The 27,024-nt window shown below is 41.5% G+C and overlaps 1 protein-coding gene across 1 annotated transcript; it reads right to left on the reverse strand.

Moving 5' to 3' along the window:
- Positions 1–264: 264 nt before the first annotated feature.
- ZC3H12C (zinc finger CCCH-type containing 12C) lies at positions 265–27,024 on the reverse strand. Its single transcript, XM_009707246.1, has 6 exons — positions 26,947–27,024; positions 20,766–21,532; positions 7,502–7,641; positions 4,471–4,705; positions 2,419–2,525; positions 265–1,661 (listed from the first exon to the last, which is right to left on the reverse strand). Exons 1-6 carry the CDS (start codon positions 26,968–26,970, stop codon positions 265–267), a joined length of 2,670 nt encoding a protein of 889 aa, XP_009705548.1. The 5' UTR covers positions 26,971–27,024.

Consider the following 27,024-nt stretch of genomic DNA (forward strand, 5'->3'; position numbering starts at 1 on the left):
TATATATATATAAAAAGTTGAACTGGAACATTCTCCAGCTGTGAAAATAGCCATTTACAAATTTTCAAACTAGAACACAAAACACATCTGGTACTTCTGATGCATGGGCTATACATACAGACTCCATGATACGGTATTTCACATAAATGGATTACTATATAACCTCCTTGCTGAGAAGGAGATCCCAAATGCTATTGTAGCAAACCTCCCTCAGCGTTAGAGCTGAGCTGAAAACTACTAGACACCACAAGGATGCATCATCTCTCAATAACCTAGCTGAGATTTTTCCACTAAGATGGCTGCAGCGAGCTGCTGAGCGTCTGTCATGTGAGGGTTCTTCTTCATAACGATCCTCACAAGATCAGGGGGGAAGATGTTGCAGAGGTTAATGTAAACCTTCTCCCGGGTGTCTTGGTGCCTTGGAGGGTCTTGAGGGATTCCACAGTAAGGGACACGCCAGGTCTGGTCCTGCTGTTCAGGTAAGCTTTGGAAAGCAAACTGCTCGTAACACGGCTGTGTGGGGTTACTCGGCAAGGAGTAGGTCTGGCGGTAGCCATACGCATCCATCCCGTAACTCTGCCTATCCCAACTTCCAAGCCCATCTTGGCCAGAATAAGGCTTTCTGTGTCTTAATGGAGAATTATCATACAAACGCGAGTCTGAAATGCTGTCTATTCTTGTGGACACAAGGGCTCTCCCCAGATGCATGGTCTTTGAATGTGACGAACTCTGAGATGTAGAGTAGTCATTCGGACAACTAGAACGAGCAGCAACTGTTGGATGCTGTAGATGCACAGCCATGTACGGAACTGGAGGTTTGTGGTGATGCTTTGGTTCTTCGTGACTATAGCTTTGCACTCGTGCGAGAGGCTCATGGTAGCTCTGTAGGAAGGGCTGAGTGTTAAGGCGGCCATGGGGGTGCATATGTTGGCACTTCAAGTTCTCCTCTAGCTGTGGGTCAGGCGAACTCATGTAAGAGCGATCGCTGTAACCCATGTAGGAATCACTACTGCCACAGCTAACGCTCCCTTCGCTGCTGCAGTCAGAAGCTACAGAGCTAATCCTATAATCTGTGTCCAAGGAGAAGCGCCTTTCAGGACTACGTGGACCAGATATACTTAGATTTGAATATGCACTCAGCATAGAGTAATATCCTACATCCACAGGAGACTCGCATTTTGGATACTGGTCATAAGGCATTGGTGTTGCATGATTTTTGGTTGCCATCATCACTGTAGCATACTGTCCCTGTGGTCTTTGATCCTGAGGTGGGAAGTGAACTCCGGATGGAAGGCCGTTAGTTAAAGGTGCAGTACTTTGGGGTTTTGCAGCAGAGGAACTTGGTATACTAACTAAAGAAGGTACAGACCTGGTTTCCAATTTGGTTTTGGTGGGAAGCTTTTCCTCCAAGTCCTGATAGACCTGAGTCCTTATACTGGGATCTGATTGCCTCTTTGGAGCAGCTCGCTTCAGCTCAGAAGTGCCATCATTTTTAGTGCTACAGGGAACACTGTTGCTTTTTACCAGTCCTCCTTCACTTGTAGTTTTGGCAGCTGTTGTTCTAGACATGGCACGAAGTTCATCAGCTACAGAGCGCTGAGGCTGATTTCCTCTTTCTGGATGATAGTATTTGCATTTGTGTCCATAGGTACATTTCTTCCCTATTAATACAAACATAATCAGATAAAAAAAAACTCCAACCAAAATCTGTTAATCATGAAAGAACTGAAATGCCCCTCGTTCAAAGTTTTATTGATGATTTCAAAGATCCTGCAAATGGTTTTGTGTGACACAGGGTGAGATGTAAGATCTCCTCTCTTATATTGTGGGGAAAAAGAGACAGTGGTAGTGCGCCGCAGCTAGGAATGTCGACCAACACTACCAGCCACATTTTGAGCTGAACGTGACACTGTCGGTGTGTCTGTACGCATCTGCTGTATTGGGTCAAGGAGATATACAGGCAGAAAACTTAATAGGCAAGTCCCACAGAGTTGTAAGACCAGGAGATTTCAGCTCAGTCAAGATGGTGGCAGGCCTGTAGGGATGCTCAATAGCTAAACTACAGACAGCTCAATCAATTTTCTGGAAGAAAACTTAGATGTCTTATGACCAAATCACATTAGAAAAGGGCTTTCTGGGCCCTGCAGAATCTAGGTGCTGTTTTGGATCTATTCCCATGAACAATTAATAACGTTGCTCCTTGAGTTCAACTAGTAGATAGAAACGTTCTCTTACTAGCTCACGAAAAAAACCACTTCAGTTTCCACCATCAGCTCAGCATTTGAACCATTCTCAGGCTAAGACAACAATGTAAAAACCTCTGTTAAAAAGTTTTTATTTTTGGCAGTGTTAAAATAAAGCAGGAGCTTGGTCCCCAGTCCCAGCAATACAGAAAACTGAGGAGTTAAATCAAATTACCATATGGACATGGTTGCTTCTTATGTTCTGGCACAATAGGCTTCTTCCTAAGAAAATTGTCCAGACTTGGACCATGGCGGCCAAGAGGATCATCAGGAGGCATAAATCTATAAGGAAAAAAAAAAGTATTATGGAAGCAAACAAGCCTTTTCATATTCCTCATGCAATGACCAAAAACCTCACAACTGCATCCTACACCATAACCTGCCATGCTGACATTTTTAAACCTGGGTACTTTGAGAGTTGTTTTGAAAGGCCACCGTTCTGCTGCAGGTGCTCCCCGAGATATGAGTCATAGAAATAGACGGTGTGGACACCCCTAATCTGCTTCAGACACCTTTAGTCTAGCTCAGCTGACTCCTCCGCAGCAAAGCATGGCTGCACACAACCCATTCCTAAATCAAAGTAAGGGCAGCAATACAGGCAGCAATTTCTTAAAATGCCACACCTAAATTTGCAAAACTGTGCTGATTGTCTAGGACTCTTGAATCAGCATCTAGGCACTCAAATACAAGTGTCTGCTTGGCAGAGTACTGAGTCCTTCCCACCACAAGAATCACAGAATCATGAGGGCTGGCAGGGACCTCCAGAGATCATCCAGTCCAACCCCTTGCCAAAGCAGGGTCACCTACAGCAGTTGCACAGGATCGCGTCCAGGTGGGTTTTTAATATCTCCAGAGAAGGAGACTCCACAGCCTCTCTGGGCAGCCTGTGCCAGGGCTCTGCCACCCTCACAGTATGGAAGTTTTTTTCTCATATTCAGATGGAACTGCCTGAGTTTCACTTTGTGCCCTTTGCCCCAGAAGAAGCCACGAGTAGTAACTGCAGTTGATCTGAATGCCAGGGTATGAAGATACCATGGAAGGATCTAAGCAGACAGTTGAACTAGAGACCTCCTGAGGTTTTTCTATGTGTCCTGGTTTGGCTGAAACAGAACTATTTCTGCTTTCAGTAGATTTTGGTTTTTTTCCTTCAGTTCAGTCCTCTCAGTCACTGCCCTGTCCGAAGCTGACTCCAGGTCTCAGGCAGTGCCTGCTGTCAGAGCTGATGGCGGTTCACGTCTGTAGGTGTTGCTGGGGCAGGAGCGGGATCGTTATGCAGAAAGGCCCACGGGTGGGTGCTTGTTCCCTGCGGGCTCTCTTGGGCTGCGCTGGGCTCCTGGTGGGGGGAAGGCGGAGGAGGGGTCGCACCCCCGGGAAATTGGAGAGGGGTCAGGGGACCCAGGACCGACCAATGCCGTATTCCATCCCACCCACGGGAATACTCGGTATAAAGCTCGGGGATCACAGGGGTCAGCCCTCTCTTTCCCCCACGGCCGACATCCCGGTGGGACCCTGCTTGCTCCCCTCCCTCCGTCCCTGACCCTGCACCCCCCAATCCGTTTCCCGCCTGCGGTGGGGTCGAGCTCTGTGAGGTTTGGGTGCCTGCCCTGTCCTGTGAGCACTGCGAGCTGCTGCGGGCATCATCGGGAAGGGCAATATCGGGTTTGTGTATTTCTATTTCTAGTAGTAGTAGTAGTAGTTTTAGTATTATTTATATTCTCTTTTTCACTGTTATTGTTTTATTAAAGTTTGTTTTAAGTTCCAACCCGTCAGTCTCTCTCCCTTTTCTCCTCTCCTTCCCATTCTGGGAAAGGCCGGGGTTAACAGAGAGCATCTGCCACCCGCTTAAGCGTCAGCCCAGCCTTAAACGGTGACATATGATTCTAGGATTTAGGAGTCTAACCACAGGCAGTCAAAAATGATGGCTCAGTATATCAAGAGAATCGGAATATTATACCATAGCATACATAAAATATAGCATATACATTGGCATACACCAAAAGAGGAAAAAATAGCATACAAAGATGTAAAGATATTATTACGAAAAAGCTCTAGCAAAAAACTGAGTTCAAGTATTTTTAATCAGAAGACCAAATCGATAATCAACTGTTCCTGCTGTTTTGCTACACGTACCTAACGATTTGGCTGTAAGATAAGAAATTCATATAAGTCTTCAAACTGTCCTTTCCTCTATTATTTTAGTGGCACATATCAAGATAGAATGACTTACTTGTCATTAACAAATGAATACATCAGCAAGCGTTCATCTATGAACTTCTTCCATTCAGGCTTTTCATTAGCCAGATCCCTGTAGTTATCATTTGAAACAATGATGCCATCTGACTCAAAGGCCAACTTCACTATAAATCGGTCATCGTAGCATACCACTCTTCTCCCTTGCACTCGGCGGGATGGCGTGAACACAAGAATCTTCTCCTTTTCTAATTTACGCAAGATTTCTTGATCTACAAGGAATACGAATTGAAAGTTAAAAAAGAAAAAGAAACAAAAGAAAAAGATGTTTATCTCCAAAGACATTAGATTTGAGGAAAAAAATCCAAGCATTTAGGACTAAGCATGCCTTAAATGGTTATAGTCCAGCAGAAGGTGTCTGATACATGATATTTGAAGTTACAGTCAGCAGTCAACTGGCAATACTTTAAAAAAAACCCACAAACTAATCAAAACCTTCTGCTCCACACCATTTCTCTAAGACTAACACAGGGGACCTTGTTCATGTTGCTGTGGTTCAAAAGAAAGACTACTTATCAAAATGCCTGTGAAAAACTCCTCTGGTTGAAGGGGTGGGTTTAAACATTACTGAATATTTTAATGAACAGGAGGGCTACACCCAAGTGCAGCTAAAGGTTTCCCGTAAACCCCTTCCATCTCTTTGAGGTACCCAGCAAGAAACATCTTTTGAAAAAATTCCAGTAGCTCACATTCCAGTACTGTCTCATAAAAGTCTTTGCCCACCAAGAGAAGGGGTTACTACTACCAGTACCCACAAGGACTAGAAAACCCACGTTCTGTACCAATACTCAGGCTCTTCACAAACATTAACAGCGTCCTCTAAAAGGACCTTGGATGTCATCTTGTAGCCAAGAGCAAATGTGGTTTCCATTTTTGGTTGTGTTGTTTTTTTTTTTTTTCCCCCTCCAGTAATAGTTCAGAATATATCTTTCCTTGAAGGGTTTCCAAATTTATATATAAGGTCTTATCAAATCCAAGCAGATTTCTCTCTAATCCTGCTAAATAAGCATGTTTAACATTTTATGTAATTCCTTCTTGTCCTACACAGTCTGTCAATCACCTATCCAAAAGCATTTTCTCTTTCTCTGTGTGGAACCTGGAGATCCCAAAGAGCTTTGAAAGATGCACTCAGGCTACTAAGGAGGTTGTACCTAGCACTGGGTCACATACCCCTTGTGTCAATTCTCCTAGCTATCACTCTCCTCAGAGCACACAAGCTATGAAAGAAAAATAAACAAAAAGCTAGGCAACATCTAAAACAGCAGAAGATACTTGCACAGTGAGTATGAGTCACAGCTTTTAATAATGGTTGAGATCTCAAACAACTCAACTGTTTTGTAGCACAAGACACTTGACAGGGAACACATTCCATCCACAAAAAAAAAAAAGATCCCTAGAGGAAGAAATATAGCATTATCATTACATAGAAACAATATATTTGACAAAAGCATTTATTTGCTTAGTAGAAAAAGCACAAGATTTTAAATGAAATCCAACCTTTTTGTATTCACCCCCCCCTTATCATGTGGTATATGATGAACAAGAGTGTAATGGAAGGTGATTTTTTTTCCCTGCTAAGAAAGAATAAAAAAATCTGCCATGTGATGATTGCCAGGTAATAATAAGAAAGATGCAGCTGCTGTTTAGTCCCAGAAGTTTCTCATGAATACTGAGGGTCTAGAACCATTCTCACGTTAGTCTTCTATGACTTTTTCAAAATTCCAGGTGGCTGCATATTCAGGTGCATATCTCTGGAACTCGAGCGTCGGCACAATGCACTTCACAAGACTTGGAGCAAACAGGGCTCCTGCATCCTGGTAAGAAAACTGAAGAACCTCTGTTTTACAGAAGATATAACAACCTGCTTTGATCTTCCTCCCATTTTCAGGGTCCATGATGACACATGGCAAACTGATTTTTCATTGCTAGACAACTGGTCAATTCTAAGTTGTGCGACTTTCTTGAAACTCCTTTTGGGGATTCTAGCCCTATCCACAGCTCTAGCAGATGTCACAATTTATTTCTAAACAGTCAAATCTTTATTACTTAGCCAATGCTCCTCTCATACCTCAAACACTAGTATAGTGAAAGAGAAAGGCTTCAAGAGAAAGGCTCCACACTGCCTGTGATGAGGAGAGAACAGCAGCTTTCCAAACATTTTCTTGCATCGACATGATATATTCTAGTAGAAATCAAGCAAATGAATTGAAGTGTTGTGAAGATTTTTCCAGATATTTGAAAATGCATGTGGCAATCAAAACATGCTTCCATATTCTTTTAGAAGCCATAGCTACTACTCTCAAAAGCTTCCCCTCCTTTAAAGGTAAGCATGTTTAAAAAAAACCTCAAAATCCCCCCAAACCCCAGTCTCCCCTCCCCTCTAAATTCCAGGGTTTTTTTTAACCTCAAATTGTCCTCTGCTTCAACTTTAGGGCAGAGGAAGGACGACTCTCCAGCCTTTGCACAGAATTAATTGGTTTGATCAAGAAATAAATACCTCTACAACTTTTTTTCTAGATAAACACGTTCAAAATTAATATTTTCAAAAGCTGTCTCACTTGTGAACAGTAATGCTGAAAAGGGGAACCATTCCCTTTCTGTCAGGATAATTCCCGTGACCCCAAATGTGGGCAGTGCCTCACCGCAGCTGACCGGCAGGCAGGCCAGCCTGGCAGATGTTTCTTGCTGGTACCACAAGAAAGATCACCCAGCAAACCACTACCTTCAAACCTCTTTGCTGCCAATGGGTGTAACATTTAAAAAATGGCAATTATGTTCTTCAAGAAATAAGTAGCGATGTTAATGGAAAATTTATCAGGCGAGCAGTAAAGGAGGACTTGGAGAGGGCACTGCTCTGTCTTTTTCCTTCCTGAAGACTGCAATGAAGTTACTACACCAAAGACACCTTCTATTATAGTCTTTCATTTCTAAAGATTTCTTCATTTTAGCAGTAGCACTCATGCTGGGCAAAGCATCAAACAAACCAGCGAAGGTGGAACAGAGCTTACCTGTGATAAGAGCATCAGGTCTCGACTGTTCTTTCCTCCATGCTGGCACAAATACAGTAACATCCTTGTGGCCTTTTTCCAAAAACCAGTCTACTGCCAATTTGATTCCTCGACAAGAAAATACTTCTTTGTTCCCGTGACTGAAACACACAGTAAAATTCCTTATTACATGACTTTGCTTTTCTATGACCGTAAACGAGCACAGTGAAACACGGATCTCAAAGCCATGCTCTTTACTTGCTCCGTGGTTTCTGAAGGCAGGTGGGAGTCAGGCTGAGCCTTGCCCAAACTTTGGCATTGCTTGCAAAATGGTGTGGGAGAAGGATACTAAATCTGCCAAACGTTTTTAGCATCTGTATATAGATTCAATAAGTAAGAAAAAATATAAGAAAGGAGTGTTAAAAATCCTCATAGCCCTACCAAAAGCATAGGGTATAATGGGCACCATGGAGACTTGACGAGGGAAAGTAGGAGGCCTGAAACATGAAAGAGCACAGTGGGTTTAGGAAATGCCAGCAGATGAGAACTGAGTACTGGTGTGCATGGCAGCAGGGGAAGAGACAGCAGATCCCCGTTGCAGGAGCTCTGCGAGGTCCCATCTGAGCAACGAAAGAGAGAGGAGAAGGTCTCCAAGGCCAAGCCGGTGGCAGGCAGTCTGCAGGACAGATTAGCCAAACTGGAGAGACTGTCCAAAATCAACACGACGACTCTAAGAATTCGCTTAGTACTGCACTTCAGAAGGAGAAATTAACTGTGTATTAAAAAAGCCGTGGAGAGACAATTAAGCAGAAACAGATCCAGACACAAGCAAAACAAAAGATGCGCGTCCGTTTTGCAATAACTGTCTGAGGTAAGGCAAGAGATGCAATTATGTCATTTTTCTAAAGGCAGATGACTCCTCAGCCAACTTCTACATCCAGTTTCAGGCACAGCACACTACAAAAGACACAGATGAACTGTAAAGAATCTAAAAGAAAGTGAAACGAGACCTATGGGGAAAGGCTGAAGAAGTGCATTTAGTTAACCTGGAGAAAAAAGGCAGCCTGTGGAGGAACACAACAATCTTCAATATATAGGAGGTAATGAAAATGGAGGACAGCGATCAATCATTGGGTGTCTATGGAAAAGTTTTGTTAGCAGGGGCTGCAGGGTGGCCTCCGTGAGAAGAGGTCAGGGCTGCCCTATGCCAGGCATGCTCAGCTCTAGCCAGCTCCACAATGGAGAAGGGAATGTGGGAACGCCAAGGCTAGAGGATGGACTTGCAGCCTGTGTCTTTGCCTAAGTGTTCCCATAGGTATTTTTCCCCTAAGTATTTTAATGTTTGTCTTTTTTGTTTCCCAATACCTGCATCAGTAATTAAGTAATTTATGTAAACTGGCTATAAATTAAGTTAAAGTCCCCAAGCTGAGTCCATTTGGCATGCAACAGTACTTGGTGAGCGATTTCCCTGTCATTATTTTGACCCATGAGTTTTCTTGCTCCTGTTCCTCCTGTTTTCTCCCCCATTCTGCTGGTGGGGGGAGCTGCAGCCAACCCACCACAGTCCCACTGGGGAAAGACAGAAAAGTCATTAACTAGCTTAAGCAACAGTTAAGCAATACATTAGAAAAAGCTTTCTAACTGATCAACGGGACAGCCTGCCCATGGATTTTGGGATCTCCTCACTGGACACTTTGCAGAATAAGTCAGACAGCTCCTCTGGGGCCAGTCTGGGTTCTCCATGCGCAGGAGGAGGCGAGCAACTTTTGTGAGGTCTCTTCCCAACCTCACATGTCTGTGCAGCAGAAGAAACACAGGGGCATGGCAGCAAGCGGTTACCTTTCGCTTGGCTGGCTTGTCGTATATAGCAGGTGTGCTTTCCAGAAAGGAAAAAGACAATTCTTTCATCGTGGAGTGATTTGTGAAGGGGACAATATGATGATGGATAGCCACAGGGATCCTAGAAGTTCCTCCGACATGCATGTTTTCAGGTAAATAAAAACATCAGAAAGTTATTTAAAAACTTTTTAATTTTAGTAGGACCATTTTAACGTACCTACTATTTCCAGCTTTCTAAAACATAGCACTGCTGGACATTCCTTGATACTTTGAGGGTGCTTGAGTAATTGTACAATGGATGAAGTGTCACAGTAAAAGTGAGAAAAATTTTGAAAAAATGTTCAGATTCCAGAAGCATGCAAAGGAGGTGGCATACACGTTCACCTGTGTCTGGTGTCGAGAGAGAATGAGTCCTGGCTAATACCTCTCATAAAGCATCATCGTCAGCAGAGGCTGTGTTGAAGGTCATGGGCCTCAAACAAAAGAAAATAAAAGAAAAAAAACCCCAAAGAGCTACTACCATTATGGATTTAAGTGAGGAACTGTACTGCTTTCTCTTCTAACAATGCTGGAGACAGGACCTGGAAACATAATCATATACTAAGATATTGCAATTTTGGCTGGCCATAATAATACAAGTTTGTAGATTTTAGCTGGCACGGGGTACTCCAAGTATAATTTTAAGTCCACCTTCTGTGCCTACATGGCTATACTAGAAACACTGTCAGGAGGAAGACATCTATGTATCTCAATATCCTGTTTAGCTATGGTTATAGGCCTCTGCAATAATACCTTCCCTGTTTTGTATGATAATATCATGTAATACACTATGACATTGTAATAACACTGTAATAATAAAACACATAGCAATATTTTTACTAGGCATTGTTTTATACTGTACAATTACTCTTGTGCTTGTTTGGCTGAAAGAGTAGTATCTTTGTGTATTTCCTAACTTCCCAGGAACGGGAAACCAAACCACACACTGATGTGTCACATTTAAAATGCACATGCACACATGCATAGAAAAAATGGCCATCAGTATTTCAAGCCACGGCAAGCCTAGTTACATCTCCCTGCGACAACACAAAATCAGGCTGCTTGGTGCGCACCCAGTCCCCAGTGGGCAGCCACAAGGCCTCCTTTGCAAAGCCTGATACAAGCAGACACCGTTCGTGCCATCAGCAGGTCATGTGCAACCACAAACATACTGCAATCCATTTTAAAAGTCAGGAAGGGCTTGTTCCAGCTACTAAATTCCAGTGAAATCACTGTACGGTTATTATTCTAAACAACCTCCACGGTTTCAAATTTTCACTCTTGACAGCGAACAAGCATTTTGTTGGACTACATTTTAGTAACAGTATGTTTCTTCCTGTAAGTCTGAGAAATTATTTCTGGAATGAAATCCTGGCCTATCTGAAAAAAATGAACGTTCTTGCCTATTGCTTTCCATCAGGTTGGAATTCAAGTCACACTTTAAAGACAGAAGGAGGACACCAGGCAGTTCAGCTCCTTAGTTTTCTCTTGCCTAATACAGACTATTAAGATTCTTTCATCCAGAACATAAATTTTAAAAACACTTAAACTCTACGAAACAGAAATGGGAAGTGCACTATAATGCACACTAGTTTTTCTGCATTGCTGAGCAAGGGGATTTATAGCTGGTATAAATCTTCACATTTTTTCCCCCTCCTTTTCAAACACATGACTAAGCTGGTATCTGAGTGGGTACAAATTCCAAGAAATTTAAATGATTAGTGAAAAAGATGTGCAATTAAAATTTGTTCCTTTCTTCCATTTTGTTGTCATGCAGATTTGATGCTCTCATTTTTGTGATCTTTGTGCTTCAGTAGCTTTATGATACATCATATAGTGAAAAGACTGAAATCATGCTGCCTGCCGCTTCTGACTTTTTTCCTTCTGATTAGTTGTAAAAAAAGAGGAGAAAATGTTTGTATGTCTTTGTCAAGACACTTTTTAAAAAAAACTCTCTTCCCAATTATTAGAAGTATGTGAAAGCTCAGAGCAGTCAGGATGAGAGCTGTAGCCCTGGGTGACACACTGGTGTATACTGCTTTGGTTCTGCTTGCTGACTACGTTTAATCTACCACACTTAGTTGAAGGAAGATAAAGTATATTACTTAAGAAGTACCTATTTCTCTTTCACACCGTGCCAGTACCATTTAATATCTTCATCAATGACATAGACGGTGGAATCGAGTGCACCCTCAGCAAGTTTGTGGTTGACGCCAAGCTGAGTGGTGCAGTTGACATGCCTGAGGGACGGGATGCCATCCAGAGGGACTTGGACAAGCTTGAGAGGTGAGTTCATGAGGTTTAACAAGGCCAAGTGCAAGATCCTGCACCTGGGTCAGGGCAACCCCCGGTATCAGTACAGGCTGGGGGATGTTGTGATGGAGAGCAGCCCTGCGGAGAAGGACTTGGGGGTGCTGGTGGATGACAGGCTAGATATGAGTCAGCAATGTGCACTCGCAGCTCAGAAGGCCAACCGCATCCTGGGCTGCATCAAGAGAAGTGTGGCCAGCAGGTCGAGGGAGGTCATTCTGCCCCTCTACTCCACTCTGGTGAGCCCTCCCTTGAGTATTGCATCCAGCTCTGGAGCCCTCAGCACAGGAGAGGCATGGACCTGTTGGAGAAGGTCCAGAGGAGGGCAACGAAAATGATCCGAGGGCTGGAGCACCTCTCCTATGAAGACAGGCTGAGAGAGTTGGGGTTGTTTCGCCTGGAGAAGAGGAGGCTTCGAGGTGACCTCATTGCGGCCTTCCAATACCTGAAGGGGGCCTGTATGAGAGATGGGGACAGACTTTTTAGCAGGGTCTGCTGTGACAGCACAAGGGGTAATGGTTTTAAACTAAAAGAGGGTAGATTTAGACTAGACATAAGGAAACAATTTTTCACAATGAGGGTGGTGAAGCACTGGAACAGGCTGCCCAGAGAGGTGGTGGAAGCCCCATCCCTGGAGGCATTCAAGGTCAGGCTGGACGGGGCTCTGAGCAACCTTATCTAGTTGGAGATGCCCCTGCTCACGGCAGGGGGGGTGGACTAGATGACCTCTAAAGGTCCCCTCCAACCCAAATGATTCTATGATTCTACGAATGTTTCTTTTTATCAGCACTTTTACTACTTGGCCTGTTGATAGTTGTGGTTTTATTTTTAAATGAAAAAAAAAGTAGTATAACACTTCCTGAGCAAAAATCAATCAAGCATTTCCTAGGCTAGGAGAGTTAGTAGAAAGTGGTAAAACATCTGATAAGAACATTTTAATTTTCTCTGTTACCTTCCCAGCCCCAAACTAGATTTTCAAGTGACTGTCTTGAAAAGAGTTGTGGTATACGCTCCTAAAACACTGACTAACAACAGTTGCAAGACTTCTGGCATGCCCTAATGCAATATTCATACCAACACAGAGCTTTCAGCTTTTGAAAGCTACAGAGAACACACACATTGATGACAAGAGACGTTAGAGCTGAGGTCTACAACAATGTCTGTTGCAATACACATACAGGTTTTTATACAGCTGAAATCTGGAAACATCAAGGTACTTCCCACGTAAAAGCATATTGAATAAACACAAGAACAAAACTAAAACATAGATCTGTCTGGTAAATTAGAATTACCAAACTGTTTTCTTCCATCATGTCATAGGAGGAAAACAGTCTTCAGTCCATAGCATAGAGAGATAAGAATTGCCACCCTGTATCATATTGGAGAGTCATTAGCCTGGCAGCCTGGTTTTGTCACTAGCCTCATCCCTTTTTTTAATTTTATTTTTTATTTAAAGCTCTACTAATTTCCTAATCACAGAAACAAGCTGTCCCAAAGCATTTCTCAGTAACCTGGACCTTCTATCAGTCCTGCATTTGTTCCTTAAACATACATATTTCGGTGCCAACATGAAGCAGATGAAACAGTTCCCAAATCTTGTTTTTTTTCCCATTAGCTCATGACAAATTACTCCAATGATGTGAGGTCTTTGAAGGAAAAAAGAAGTCTTGGAAGCTGTAACATCTTTCAAAACATCTTTCATCTGTAGGGCTTCCAACGCTGGGTCACTCCACGGAGTATGGCAAGCATGGCTGCCAGCCAGACACGCACGCGAGTGTCTGACCGAGCGAGTCATGCACTCGGTGGTCAGGTCAAAAGAGGCAAGGAGAAGTTATATGCAAAGCTGCCAGTGACAAGCTCCTATCCACATGATCATTACTCGTTGGAAAAATATTTTTATCTATTCCTTAAAGTGACATCTCAAAATAACCTAAGGAACTAGAGAGCCAGTGCCACTGAAAGAGGAACGGCTGAATCAAGGTACCAAGATACAACCGTGTCTGCCAAGCTCAGCAACACACAATCTGAGAAGAGGCTAATGCAGCTAAATTGTTAGTTTGTTAAAATACATATGCAACTAAATTGCCATATGAAAACTACATATGGCATAGATAAGACAATCCTCTGGTTGACACAATTTGCAGTTGTGGAAAAACTTCTATGTAGACAGGGTGTCAGCAAACCTTTTACTACGGCCAAATGACCTGTCTCACGGTTAACACACGGGGACAAGACTCAGTTGCCTGAACAGAGATGTCTAATGCTTCACACCTTCTCCAGCTGAATGCCACTCCTGAATGGCACTGGGGTCTCTGGCACATCTGTCAGGCCTCGGTCTATGTTTCCGATGCCTCCAAGCACCTAGAATATTCACAGCTGGAGGGATGGCTGGGCATGGAAGCTGTAAGAAAACTGCAAAATACCTGTCTTAAGTGGGAGTGCATTTAACTAAAAAGCAAGCCCCCCAAATCAGCATCTTCCTCTCACAAATAAAAACTAAGTATGCATGGTTATCTCATGTTGTGTTTTCCCTTGTGCAACGAAGTACCATCAGGCACTATTTAAATATACAGGCCAAGGTTTTCCAAAAGGGGAAACTGAAGCACGTCACCTCTGTGGTCTGGGAATCCTAACGGCGAAGTTTTCAGAAGAATCTAATTTCTCAAAACAAGATGAATCAATTTCAACCTGCAAACCCAGATGGTATACGATCAAAATACTTCAGTTCTTTTGCCGATATAATTCTGAAAGTGGTTGTCTCAAAATTATAATACAGCAAGTAAAATATCCAATTATTTGCTTATCAGTGTTATCTTCATGTTGCACTCTCTGTAAGCACAGCAGACTTCTTTTTTGCCTGTATATTTTCAACATAAAGTTTTATACATTTACGTACAATTTGAAACTCATTCTTTTTGCTGTTAGCAAAAAAAGTCTGAAGGCACCCAGGGTAGCCAGGGAAAACTAACAAATAAGGAACAGAAGCAAATTAATAAAATAGTTAAAATCTTCCGACTGTCTTTGTAACTAACAACTCTGTTCCTTATGCCTTATCTCTTGGTGGCAAAAGCCTGACTTTGACTCCAGCAAAGAGAGGTATCACAGCAATAACTAATTTTAGGCAATTTTCAGCATCCCAACCTTATCTTTGAAAAGGACAAGCAAAGAAAAAGGACTGTGCAAATATGCTGCAGTATATTTCTCTCTTCAGAAGGAACTCCCTCTCTCTCTATCTCAGCAGTAAAGGGAAGTCTTAAAATGAAGGGCCAACAGAGAACCTCAAAGCCTTGCCTCTGCTGCCACTTGGATAAACAGGACCTTCCCTCCTCCATTCCAGACTGTGGAGGCTCAGCTGAGGAAGCCGGGGATGCATGAAGAGCAGGTCCAAGAACACAATGGAGAACAGACAGATGTAGGGGCGAAGAGCTGATGATCTGCTGTCACTAGATGGGCAGAGATCATCTTCTTTTGCCTACCTCATTTATGTAAAGGGAATATTAGGGTAGCTTAAATCTCATCACACAGGGATACGGAACTACTACTGACTGAAATGCGTTACCTGTCCAGTATCTACGCTGCGCAGCTTACACTAAATAAGGTCCTGAGTGCGTTTTTACATCAATGGACAAATGCCTTTCTTACTCAAGTGGACTAAGGTTATAAATGAAGATTTTGCATCTTCTACATGCAACCCCCCCACCACCTTATGAAGCAGGGTTAGAGCTACACAGTTCTCTGGAAAGCCAACATAGGTCACTGCTCAGCTATGGCACAACTGAATCCCAGGTCCTATCCCTTAGCATAGCCTCACTCTCTGGGGGTCTCTATCAAGAGCTGGGGGAAGTCTCCATCAAGAGCTCCACAGCTGCTCTAGGGGATTATCTAATTTGCTGTTCAGCTCAGATTTTAAGTTTACACACACACACAGAAAAATCAGTCTCATCTATAAGAGCGTTCTAACAAAAGGCTTTGTACGTGTTAGGCTTAAATGTGTAGTCATTTTTCCTCTTCTGGAAAAGGATTAAGACAATACATGAAAGCTAGAATAATGAAAGAACAAGACCAGATTTGAAGTATTCCATAGAAACTAAATGGTGATTCTTCAAGTCATAGTCTGCAAAAGCCACCTTTCTGCTATTCAGTTGAAAGAGGGGGGTTGCTTTGTTTTGAAAAAACTTCAACCAATTCATATTCTTTAGCCAATACTGGAGCTTTAAACTCGAAATACACGACACATCTGATCAACCATTTTCAGTTTAAGGCACAAATGACAGGGAATGCCATCGCGAAGTATAAGAAAAGCTTTCCAAGCATTACCAAAAGGCAGAAAATTTGAGAGGTAGTTTTTTTTTTTAAACCAGTTTGCTAAAGCAGCTTGTCAGGAACAGGAGTAGTTACCAGACTAGACCAGCATATATGTGGGCTCTGTCTGGCCAGAGTAAGTTACTCTGTGTTCCGTGCTGCCCTCAAGGAACTCACAAACCCACCCATCATCAGTTGACTAGATGCAACCAGTTACACAAATATGAACATCCAGTCACATAATCAGACACTTCCTTCCTCCTTTGTGTCAGACCTAGCTTTTCTCCCAACCACAAAATATCAGAGTTCATTTACAGGTCTAATGAAAAAATAATCCTTTCTGATTTCCCCCCGTCCCACTCCTCTGAATTAGGAAGCTGAATCAACTCATTTTGCAGCCGAACAGTCACTAGATGAGAGGCAGGTAGGAAAGCATTCCTGGCAGTGAGATAGAGGTGAAGCTGAAAGTATGTCACTCTCTGTCACTCATTAGATGTTTTGTGAAACTGAATCCTTAATTAGTCATGCAATGGTGAGACAGCGCAGTGTAGAGTGTTTGATCCTTCCAGAAGAGGACAGCTGTCCCATGCTACTTGTATCATTGGACATCACTCACCTCAACCTTCTCCACAAAACTTCCCCCCCTCCTCCCATCAAATATATCCTTTAAAGAAAAATTTGCAGTTCTTATCTAGAATAATTCTAATAGTAAATGGTATCATCAAGTACATGTATTACAATAACATGGGAGTAAGAACACAGAACACCGTCTACCCATTTCTCTGAGAACATATGACAGAGCTCCCAAGAATCTCTCTTGAAAGACTGTCTACAGTCTTTCTTAGGGCACAGGCCCATTTCCCTTTAGCAACTCCAAACTGAACTCATTGGTCACAGCTTGGAAAAGCAGAGAGGAAAGAAAAGACTAGACTGTGCCAATTTATAGGTTAGTTACTCACAACAGGATCTGGGACATTTAGATACAGAAATATGAACAATATTGTCTGAACTGCAGGTGAATTCCTGTATCTCCCCCACTGCTTTGAACATTGTTCTTTCACATGTAAAAGCTAAAATCATTCCTTTTAAGTATTTAAAGCACTTATTTACTATTATCTATTTTCTTGAAGGAGAAAGGACAGATCCTGCCAGTAAACAACGAGTTGCACAGCTGGTGTCAGCGACGGGGACTCACTCATCTTTTACAAACATGGGACTGGCTTTCATAATCAAGGACCAATTTCTAGGAAAAGGTGCGATCCACTTGACCAAGCAGAACAAAAGCATCTTTGCCAACTGGTTGACCAAAAGCAGAGCAAAAGTGTCTTTGCCGATAGCCTGGACAACACAGCAAGGCGTGAGCAATCCAGGAAGTTTATGGAGTGAGTTAATGATAACTTCTTAATATGAGTGACTGAGGACCCAACAAGAGAACCTGTTGGACCTCACACTTATAAACAAGGAAGAACTGGTCAGAGATGTGAAGGTCATGGGCAGCCTTGGCTGCAGTGACCATAAATGGTGGAATTCAGGATCCTGTGAAGAAAGAGCAAGGCAAAAAGCAGGATCATGACCCCAGACTTCAGGAGAGCAGACTTTGGCCTGTTCAGGAGAATCCCATGCGATATGACCCTGGAGAGAAGGGCACAGGAGACCTGGTTGATTTTCAAGGATCACCTCTGCCAAGCTCAAGATTGCTCCGCCCTGATGGGTAGGAAATTCCTTTCCCTCAGCAGAGGTTAGGGAACACTGAAATGGGATGTTCTCCAGCTGCTTGGCCTTGATGGGATGCCCTCAAGGGTGTTGAGGGAGCTGGCTAATGACATCGCAAGGCCACTCTTGGTAACCTTTGAAAAGCTGTGGTGATGGAGGATGCTCCTAAGAACTAGAAGATAGCAAATATCCCTTCTGTCTTCATGGAAGGCAAGAAGGATAATTCAAGGAACTACAGGCTGGTCAGCCTCACCTTGATCCCTGCAAAGGCGATGGAGCAAATCCTCCTGGAAGCCCTTTCCTAACAAATTATGTAGATTGGGTGATGGTGATTGAGAACAGTCAGCATGGATTTATCAAGGGGAAATGTGCTTGACCAACCTCATAGCCTTCCTCTATGGTGAGATGACTGGCTCAGTGGATTAGGAGAACAGTGGACGCTGTTTACTGTGGCTTTAACGATGCTTTTGACACTCTCTCTTATCATGTCCTCACTGACAAACTAATGAAGTATGAGTCAAATAAGGGGACAACGAGGCAGACTGAAATCTGGCTGAAGTGCTGCACTCAAAGGGTTATGACTAGTGGCATAAAGTCCAGAAGGAGGCCAATCAGTATTGGTGTACCCCAGGGACTGATACTGGGGCAAGCATTGCTTAACATCTTCGCTAACGACCTAGATAATGGGACAGAGCACACCCTCAGCAAGTTTGCAAAGGATGCATAACTGGGAGGAGTAGACCAGATGGGTGTACTGCCACTCAGAGGGACCATGGCAGGGTAGAGAAACGGACCAACAGGTACCTCAGCAATTTCAACAGAGGGAAATGCCAACCCTGCACCTGGGAAGGACTAACACCAGACAACAGTACAGGCTGGGGGCCAACCAACTGGAAAGCAAGTCTGAAGAGAAGGACCTTGGGGTTCTGGTGAACACCAAGCTGACCATGCGCCAGCAACATGCACTTGCAGCACAAAAGGCCAAGAACCTCCTGGGGTACATTAGGCAAAATGTTGCCAGCAGGTTAAGGGAGGTGATCCTTCCCCCCTGCTCAGCCTTGGTGAGACACAGGTCGAGTGCTGGGCTCAGTTCTGGGCTCCCCAGTATAAACCAGACACGGACAACACTGGAGCGAGTCCAGTGAAAGACAGAGAAGTTAATTAAGGGACTGGAGGACCTGTCAGATGAGGAGAGATCGACAGAGCTGGGACTGGAGAAGAGAAGGCTCAGGGGTTCTTATCCATGTGTATAAATACCCAATAAGGGAGGGAATAAAGAGGACAGAAACTGACTGCACTGGTGTCCAGTGACACGACAAGAGGCAATGGGCACAAACTGGAATACAAGAAATGTTGTTAAAACATAAAAAAAGAAAACTTTATTACAGTGAGGGCATTCAAACACTGACCCAGAGAATATGTTGAGTCTCCATCCTTGGAGACATTCAAAACCCAACTTGACATGGCCTTGAATTGACAGTGCTCTGTGCAGGGGACTGGAGTAGAAGATTTCCAGAGGTCCCTTCCAAACTGAATGATTCTATGATTAAATTTGGTAGAAAACAAGAAAAGACCTGTTAATTCAATTCTTGGATACAGAAAGACTGTTCTATTAATAGATTTAATCTGTTTTAAGGCCCTGTAGCATGCATAGCATGCATTCATATTTGGCTCATTTTATGTAGGTGGTCAAGAAAGAAAACTGAGCAGAGGAAGGCAGGTCCTAAATATTTATGCTAATAGCTGAATAAACATTAAGGAAAAGTGACTGATCTGGAGCTACTTCTGGAATGTGTTCATTGCAGTTTGTGGGAGAACTTGAACCTAAGTCCACCCACCAGGTCTGAGCTGTGCTAACTAGCTAACACACAACTGTTTTGGATTTATGTGAAATACAATCCAAACCTATTTTAGAAGTCTCTGGGTAACTTCTTGGTTGAGTACCAGAATACTGTTTGTTCAACTGGACATATTTCCTTTACAGCTCAACTTGAACAAAAAGATTAGGAATGACACATTAGGTAGAAAGAACTCACAGGAATACCCCACTTACAAAGAAGTAACATCCTTGCTTTATGGGCTAACACATCTACTTAAATAAACAAAAACTATCATATTGGCATAAATAAGAGCTGTATTTAAATTTCATTTTTAAAAGCCTCATTTAAAGGTAACTGACTTGATTAGGAGCTAAAAAAACCTGGGCCTAAAGGTGCAGAAATGTCTTGCACAAAGTTTCATTACTAAGCTAATGAAAACCACATTAAGTCATCAGAAGACTAAAACTGACCTTCTAAACCACGGTGCCAGTAATCAGATATTCCTTATGAGTTACCCAATTAGTTACTAATCAACTTGTCATTTAATTATTTATATAGCCATAAACCCCTCATCTCTCAGCATGTCTCTCTCTGCCGTTTCCTTCTCTCTCTCTAATCACCAATGAAGCATGAATCTTTCGCCTCCCCACAGATGAGTTTCTTGCTATGCACCTAGATGACTGGGCTCAGGATGGGCGAATGCTGTAGGTAAATGTCTTATCTGTGGGCACGTAAGTGAAATTCTAAAGTATAGTCATCTCAGGAATTAATGCCAATAAAACCTAACTCCAAATCTAATAACCAAGACCAATTTTAAAGACAGACCAGTTATCACAGTATAGCCTACCAAGGAGAACTATCCCTTAAACCACTCAATTCTAAATCACTATTTTATAATCTTAAGGAATCTTACATTTGTTTTAACCTCCTGTATTTAATGGATACAGCAATTGCCCATAGCAATGGTGCCTACCAAAAATTAATTAAGTACTAGACTGGCAATGGGAAGGAGAGATTTGATATCTGCCTACAAAGGGAGAGCGGCATTAACCTATGGCTGTTCTAACAGTGAGTACAAACCACGGAACTGTTACAGACCTCTAGCCTGACTACAAGATTGGCGTACTGTGTGGTCGACGGAGATGCTTGTGAGAACACCTGTGTACAGTTTTAGGAAATTACACTGAACATCAGTGCTTGAATGGGACAAGGTCATTCTGTTTCTCTTTAAATATAAAAGCAAAAGCTTCATGGTCACATACCTCATTGCAACATTGCTGCCATCAATAACTATTGGCCTCAGGTTGTCACCATCCTCTGTCACATCCTCCTGCAGTGGAGACTCTGACCTCTGAGACTCTATGGAAGACGCTTCACGCATTACACTAGTGCTAGCATTAGTTACAGTCTGATCAGTCTCAGTTTTATTTCCAAGTTTGACAAGTTCTCCCAAAATATCATTTATTAAAGCATCAGTACCAAGTTTATTTAGTACAAGTTGAACCTGCTCTTCAGAGTAACCCAATTTAAGTGCAAACTCCAGTTTGGTTTGATATTCTTTCAACACATCAGGGGGCTTTTTCACTTCCTTAGATACTATCTGAGCCTCTTCTACCCTAAAGTCTTGCAAGATTTCATTTCTTTTTAGTATATGAGGCTCTAAGCAAGGAGATTGGCACAGCTGTCGGTGAGTCTTAGACAATAAATGTGATTCTGATGCAGAATTATTCAGAGTCTCTGAATCATTATCAGAATTTGTGCTTTCTTCAGAGTCACAGCTGGAGCTTCCAGAAGTCTCTTCAGATGCCTCCTTGTCTACATCTTCTTTCCTAGAATTCACCTTATCCATCGTTGGCTTCTCTGCCATTGACCAAGGTACAATTGCATTTATTTGTGTGCCAGTGCTCCCTACATAAAGGTGGCCTAAGTCATGGCCCGGGTGATCCTTCAAGCCCATGAAGCTGCTGCATGTACTTGACTCCACTTTGCTGTTTTTCTTGTATTCCTGAATATAAAGTGTTCTGTATTCCTAAAGAGAGAACAAAAACGTTGCAACTGGTTACACAAATTACTTGGTTTGTATTTTCTTGCTCCTTTCTCAGAACTGCATTTATCCTCTCCCAGCAGAGAAATATGACTTTTTTTTTTAAAGAAAAAAAAAAAACATGGAAAACTTTTTTTGTGAAAAATTTTTCCTAAGGAACATCCATAGCTAAGCGGATAAACAACTGATCATCTGTTTTCTGAGTGTATCAAATGCTTTTACTTAAACATTGTAGAAATGGGTTTATGAAAGAATAGGAAACCAAACACTGCAAAGTTTACTTACTGTAACACAGAGACAGAAGTCTTGTCATGATTTAAAGGAACTGAGATATTTCTTCTAGCTTAAGACAGTATTGTAACAACAACAACAACAAAATGCAGCTATAAAATACAAGTACTACAAAAGCTTTTTAAACTAAATATCTTGAACTCTCTGTTGAATAGAAATTAGCATAGTACTAGGTTATCTGGCTTATTAGGTAAATATAAGACATCATAACACATAAAATGAATTAGTAGCAGAAAACATGATTAAATAAAAACTTATTGGCCCTAGAAGACACTATTAGTTCAACTGAAGAGACTCAAACTATTTCTGAATTCCCTTAGAAAGTAATAATTAAGTCAAGAAAGACTAATGCTCTCAACAGAGTGCTGCACTACTAACACATACTCCATTTAGAGACATGGATTGATCTAATGGCTAATGAAGCCAATGGAAGTCTCTGCACTGATTGCAACAGACCATTCATCAAGCCAACAAGGCAACAAAATAAAAGCTGATTTCAACTCTTGGACTAGACTTGTGCAAGCCTTTTGCTGAATCAAAACTATATATATAGATAGAACAGAAGAAGAAAAGTTGCAGTTTTCTGGACTTCATACACTTGCCACATCAGTTTTTCTGGAGGCATTTTCATAACGGCAGTTATACAGAAGTTAGCTACCCATTGCATCACAAGGATTACTTCCACAATCTACGTTTAAAGGCAGATTGCTACCTCTTTCCCAACCCTTATTTTGTTCTTTTAAACAGGAATCTTTGCTAACTGCTTCATTAAAGAAAGTAAAAGATAAATTATTTCACATAGATAAAAATGGACCATATGGACCAATTGTACTGCAAGCTTACCATGAAAATGAAGAATTTACATTAAGGGAAGCCTATGAAACAAAGAGTTCTTTCACACTTCCATCTTGCAAGGCAGAATATAAAAGCAAGACACAGAGGCAAAGGATTTCACTTGAACTTCACAGATATGTTACAGACACAAATTTCATCAAGGAGGATATACTGAGAAAATATGTCAAACAGAATCTTTTGATCTATACTAATACAAATTACAGGTACATCTCACAAACAGCCAAAATCTCTGCCAGCAAATACACTAACTCTCCCAACCCCTTACAGGTTAGCATTTAAGAATGACCCAGTATTTTTTAAAAATGGTGTACTTTCCTCTTCTTGGGATAAAGATCTGAGAGTGCACACAAGAGAAACTCAACCAGGCTCAAGACTACAGAGAATCAAGCAAAAAATCCAACCCATGGCTCAGCAAAAGCAGACTCGATAGGCACCGAGTGCCAAGACATCACCACTGCGGTGGAGCTTTTTGGTTACGGGGCACAAAAACTTACTTTACCTAAGCATTTCCATTTTAAATAAATAAACAAACAAATAAATCTATCGTCAGCGTTTTCATCTCTAACACCTTAATCCAGGTAAGATTGACAGGAAAGAAAATACTCCAAAGTTTTGTTTAGATCTAATCTCGTTAGAAGGCAGTAGGGCTGTAATTCTCAGGCAGTATATCAATGAATATTACTTTCTCTTAACTCAAAGCTTTAGGATTTCAAGCAACACCACAGATCAAACACAACGAGAACTTAGGAAATGAACCTTTTCACACAGTGATTTATTAACTAATGTAATGCACTTGATAGCACAACGCTAGTAACAAATCACAACAATATCCCAATGAAAGGATACAGTTAAAAAAACAACATTGTGGCCTTCACAGAACTGACATTAAAAAAAAAAAAATTAAAAAAATCTCAAACAAGAAACCCCTATTGGAAGTGAGGCTGCTTAGCAACCAGCCTTTAGTTGCTAGGATGCGCTCCTTTAACATACCATCATGAATACTAGCACAGCGAAAGAATAATTTGGTATGAACAAAAGCCCATCAAAGAGAGTGGGACTTAAGTGCGTCTGGTTTCCCCTCAGAGAACAATGCAGCTGCCAAACCGATCTGGAATCCCCGACATCATTGTTCCACCAACCCCACAATCTGCTCTGACTCGAGGAAGTCTAGTTAATGGGCAACACTTTTAAGCTGGACTGAAAAGTTGAGCTGGCTCATGTACTGCTGCCACAGAATACAGGGAGATAATGGGTCACTGCCTAAATCCGTGTACTGTGAAATGTCATTTTAGTATTGAACTAAAAGCAGAGGGAGGAGGTTTTTTTGGAAGAGGGGAAGAAGAGGTTGCATATTAACAGCACGGAATAAACAAAGCTTGAAGTGCATAGATCAGAAAGAGATTTTTTTTTTTTTTTTGGTAGTGTTAGTTAAAATAATACTTAAGTCATTCTCCAATTGCTTCTTCCTTGAAGTGCTTTACAGCAACTACAATTGTAATACTCTCCAGGGGGATTGAAAGAAGTCACTAGCATATGAATACATCTGAAGATCAGGCATTATATGAAACATACTTTAGATGATTTACACATCAACTGCATATGAAAAATGACCATAAACTGAGCTTTGTCCATTGTTGGGAACATACACATAATCAGCCTCACATCTATCTGCTTTACATCTCCTGTCAATCTCCATCTTGCTCCAACATATAATTGCTTCTTTTGCACAGAACTCTACTGTTTTTCAGAAACTACTTAAAGAATAGATTAATAAGAGCAGCAGCTTTAAAATCTACCACAGAGAGTATACAGTCACCATCCTATTGCTTTAAAATGATGTTTACACTGTAAGTCCAAACCTAATAATTTCTGAAATAGTTTTGCAAAAGCAGCACACTACTGCTGGCATTTGGCCTAAACCCTGCATGCAAACTATATTTATTTTCTGACACATTTTTACAATGTCTGTGAACATTGTACACCATATTTGTGGTCAGCAGCATCTCTTAGAAACGCTAGACTTCGGAGCTCCCAACATGAAGTCCTTTACGAGATTCATTGATCAGAACCATGAAAATCAGATGTCACTGTTGAACACTGCTGGAATTGATTATTTTATCTTGATTTAGTTAGTGAAGAGCAACATTCCAGCCAGTCTATTTGAATGAATTTGTACTCCAAATAAACACTAGTGTACCTATACACAGGCCAATGAAGCTCATGAAACCCAGAAAAGGTCACATTTATCGAAGGAGTAATGTCAGATAAGAACTCCTTGCACTCTTTATTTACAAGGAACTCTCATTACACACATATGGTTTTAAAGTATGCTTACTGATACACTGCAAAGCCAAGAAAAATATCTGCTACGAATTCTGACTCAACTGAGAGCCAAACAAACAAAAAACAGCCAAAAAATTCTTGTCAAGAAAGTCTTCAACTTTTGCTCACCATAGCTGAGTAACAGAATTTGTATTTATGAAAAAGTTAATAAAAACAGGTAACTCCCAATTTAGACACACTTATGACGGCATAAGATTTAAACTATAGCCTATTTAAAACTACAGTATCTCACACTAGGTTCACTGCTAAAGGCCTAAAATACTGTATTACTGAGTCAAAGCCATTTATCAGGTATAAATGTAATACTCTGGGTGAGCACTGTGCTACTACATTGTAGAAGTGCAATCTTTTCCCATTTCTGAGAAGTCACCACTATTTTCCACTAACTGTTCACAATAATCAGCTCATTGATTCACCTTCACACAAACCAGAAATATTTCTCAAAGGGATGCAGGCAAGTAGATCATCTAATCTTTTAATGTGTATTCAGAATATTTTCCACTTACAATTGAGCATAAGAAAAGCAATTTAATGCAAATTTAATTCACAGAGGAAAATAACAAGGAGTAAAATAGTGTGTCATGTGACACAGTATAACAGAAATGGTATATTCTGAAAAGACCGTCAAAAGTTTTTGAAGATACATTCTACAGTGAAATAGTTCAACATGTTTTCACACAGGCAGACTTTTGCTAAGTCTTCTAAACAGAAAATGGAAAATATTGAAATCACAGTTTGTTGAAACACAGTCATTACTTGTCACAAACAGAAGTGCAGAGCTGATCAGAAAAGAAAAAAAATGAATGTATCAGTTATCCAAATGATAAAGATACTACAACAATGCAAATAAAATAATGAATATGTAATAAATACCTACTGCTGTAGTTTCTATGTATTTAATTACCATTGCATTTCAGTGAGTGCTGTTGTCTGCATCATTCTATCCAACAAAGGAAGGATGTCCCATTGAACAGATTGGTTAATGCTCTGGGGCAACAGATGTCTACTGGAACTGCAGGAGACCAGCAACTGGTGGCCTGCCCATCTTCTGAAAACTTTCAATAGACTCATGCATATGTTCACACAATAGGGCATGTGGTAGAAATGCAAACCTCTTTTTAACCCTTTTATATGCTCTCTTTCCCTCCCAACTGATATATGAAGGTCTTTGTTTTGTTTGTTTCTTTACAGGATCTTTGGAACACAGGCTCATGCAGTATACAGTGTTTGTTCTTCAGCCTAACATCTGAACTCAAAACATAAAACAGATTAGAAACTTTATAAAAATAGCCAGGCTAGATCTGACACACTTATGAATAGCTTTCAAAGCACAAAACCTTTGACTGGAACATGTTCCCATCTGAGAACATCCTAACACTCTTACCTTGCACTACAGTATCTTCAGATAGCCCACAACGGAGTTCTTCCTATTTTCACAAACACAGGAAATTTCACCCATTGTATGGTATAATGGAAAATGCATTTGATTTCTTTTTTCTTAAAAGCTTTTTCTACCAGTCACGAATTAAAGTAAGTAATAGCTCATTTGCAAAAAAGGGTAAATACCTGTAACTTAAAGTTGAAACCTCCCCTTCTCCCCAGGGGGGTAGAAGGGAATTTGTTCTGTTGATAGCTACTGCCTACTGTTTTCAAATTCCAGGAAATACACCATTACCAATGTTTTTGAAAGTTCCTTAATAGAATGGCACTGGGTGAGATCACCGCTCTTTAATATACCTAAGTCTTCAGACATAACTGTTTTTCTTTCCCTCTTTTTCCAAGAGACACCCAAAGTGTGCAAATCTCAGCCAACGCACAGGCTAGCTACATTGTCCAAATGCAAACCGCGACGTTGAACCATGAGAAAGGTGAAACGTCCCGTTTCTGCAGAGAGAAGCCCATATACTTACGTTCGCTGGAAAACACAGAGACATTGGTTTCTTGTAGCCGTTCCAGAAGCAACTCCTTAACACGATTTCAGCTGCAGA

Source organism: Cariama cristata, unplaced genomic scaffold (genome assembly GCF_000690535.1).
Source record: "Cariama cristata isolate BGI_N322 unplaced genomic scaffold, ASM69053v1 scaffold36299, whole genome shotgun sequence".
Classification (NCBI taxonomy): Eukaryota; Metazoa; Chordata; class Aves; order Cariamiformes; family Cariamidae; genus Cariama; species Cariama cristata.

What these genes read in the sequence shown, in the direction of transcription:
- ZC3H12C (XM_009707246.1), bottom strand. Translation starts at nt 26,970, where the DNA reads ATGTCTCTGTGTTTTCCAGCGAAC. An exon ending in CTCTGTGTTTTCCAGCGAAC is followed by an intron (nt 21,533 to 26,946) that starts GTAAGTATATGG and finishes TTCTCTCTTTAG; the next exon opens with GAATACAGAACACTTTATAT. An exon ending in ACCTGATGCTCTTATCACAG is followed by an intron (nt 4,706 to 7,501) that starts GTAAGCTCTGTT and finishes TATTCCTTGTAG; the next exon opens with ATCAAGAAATCTTGCGTAAA.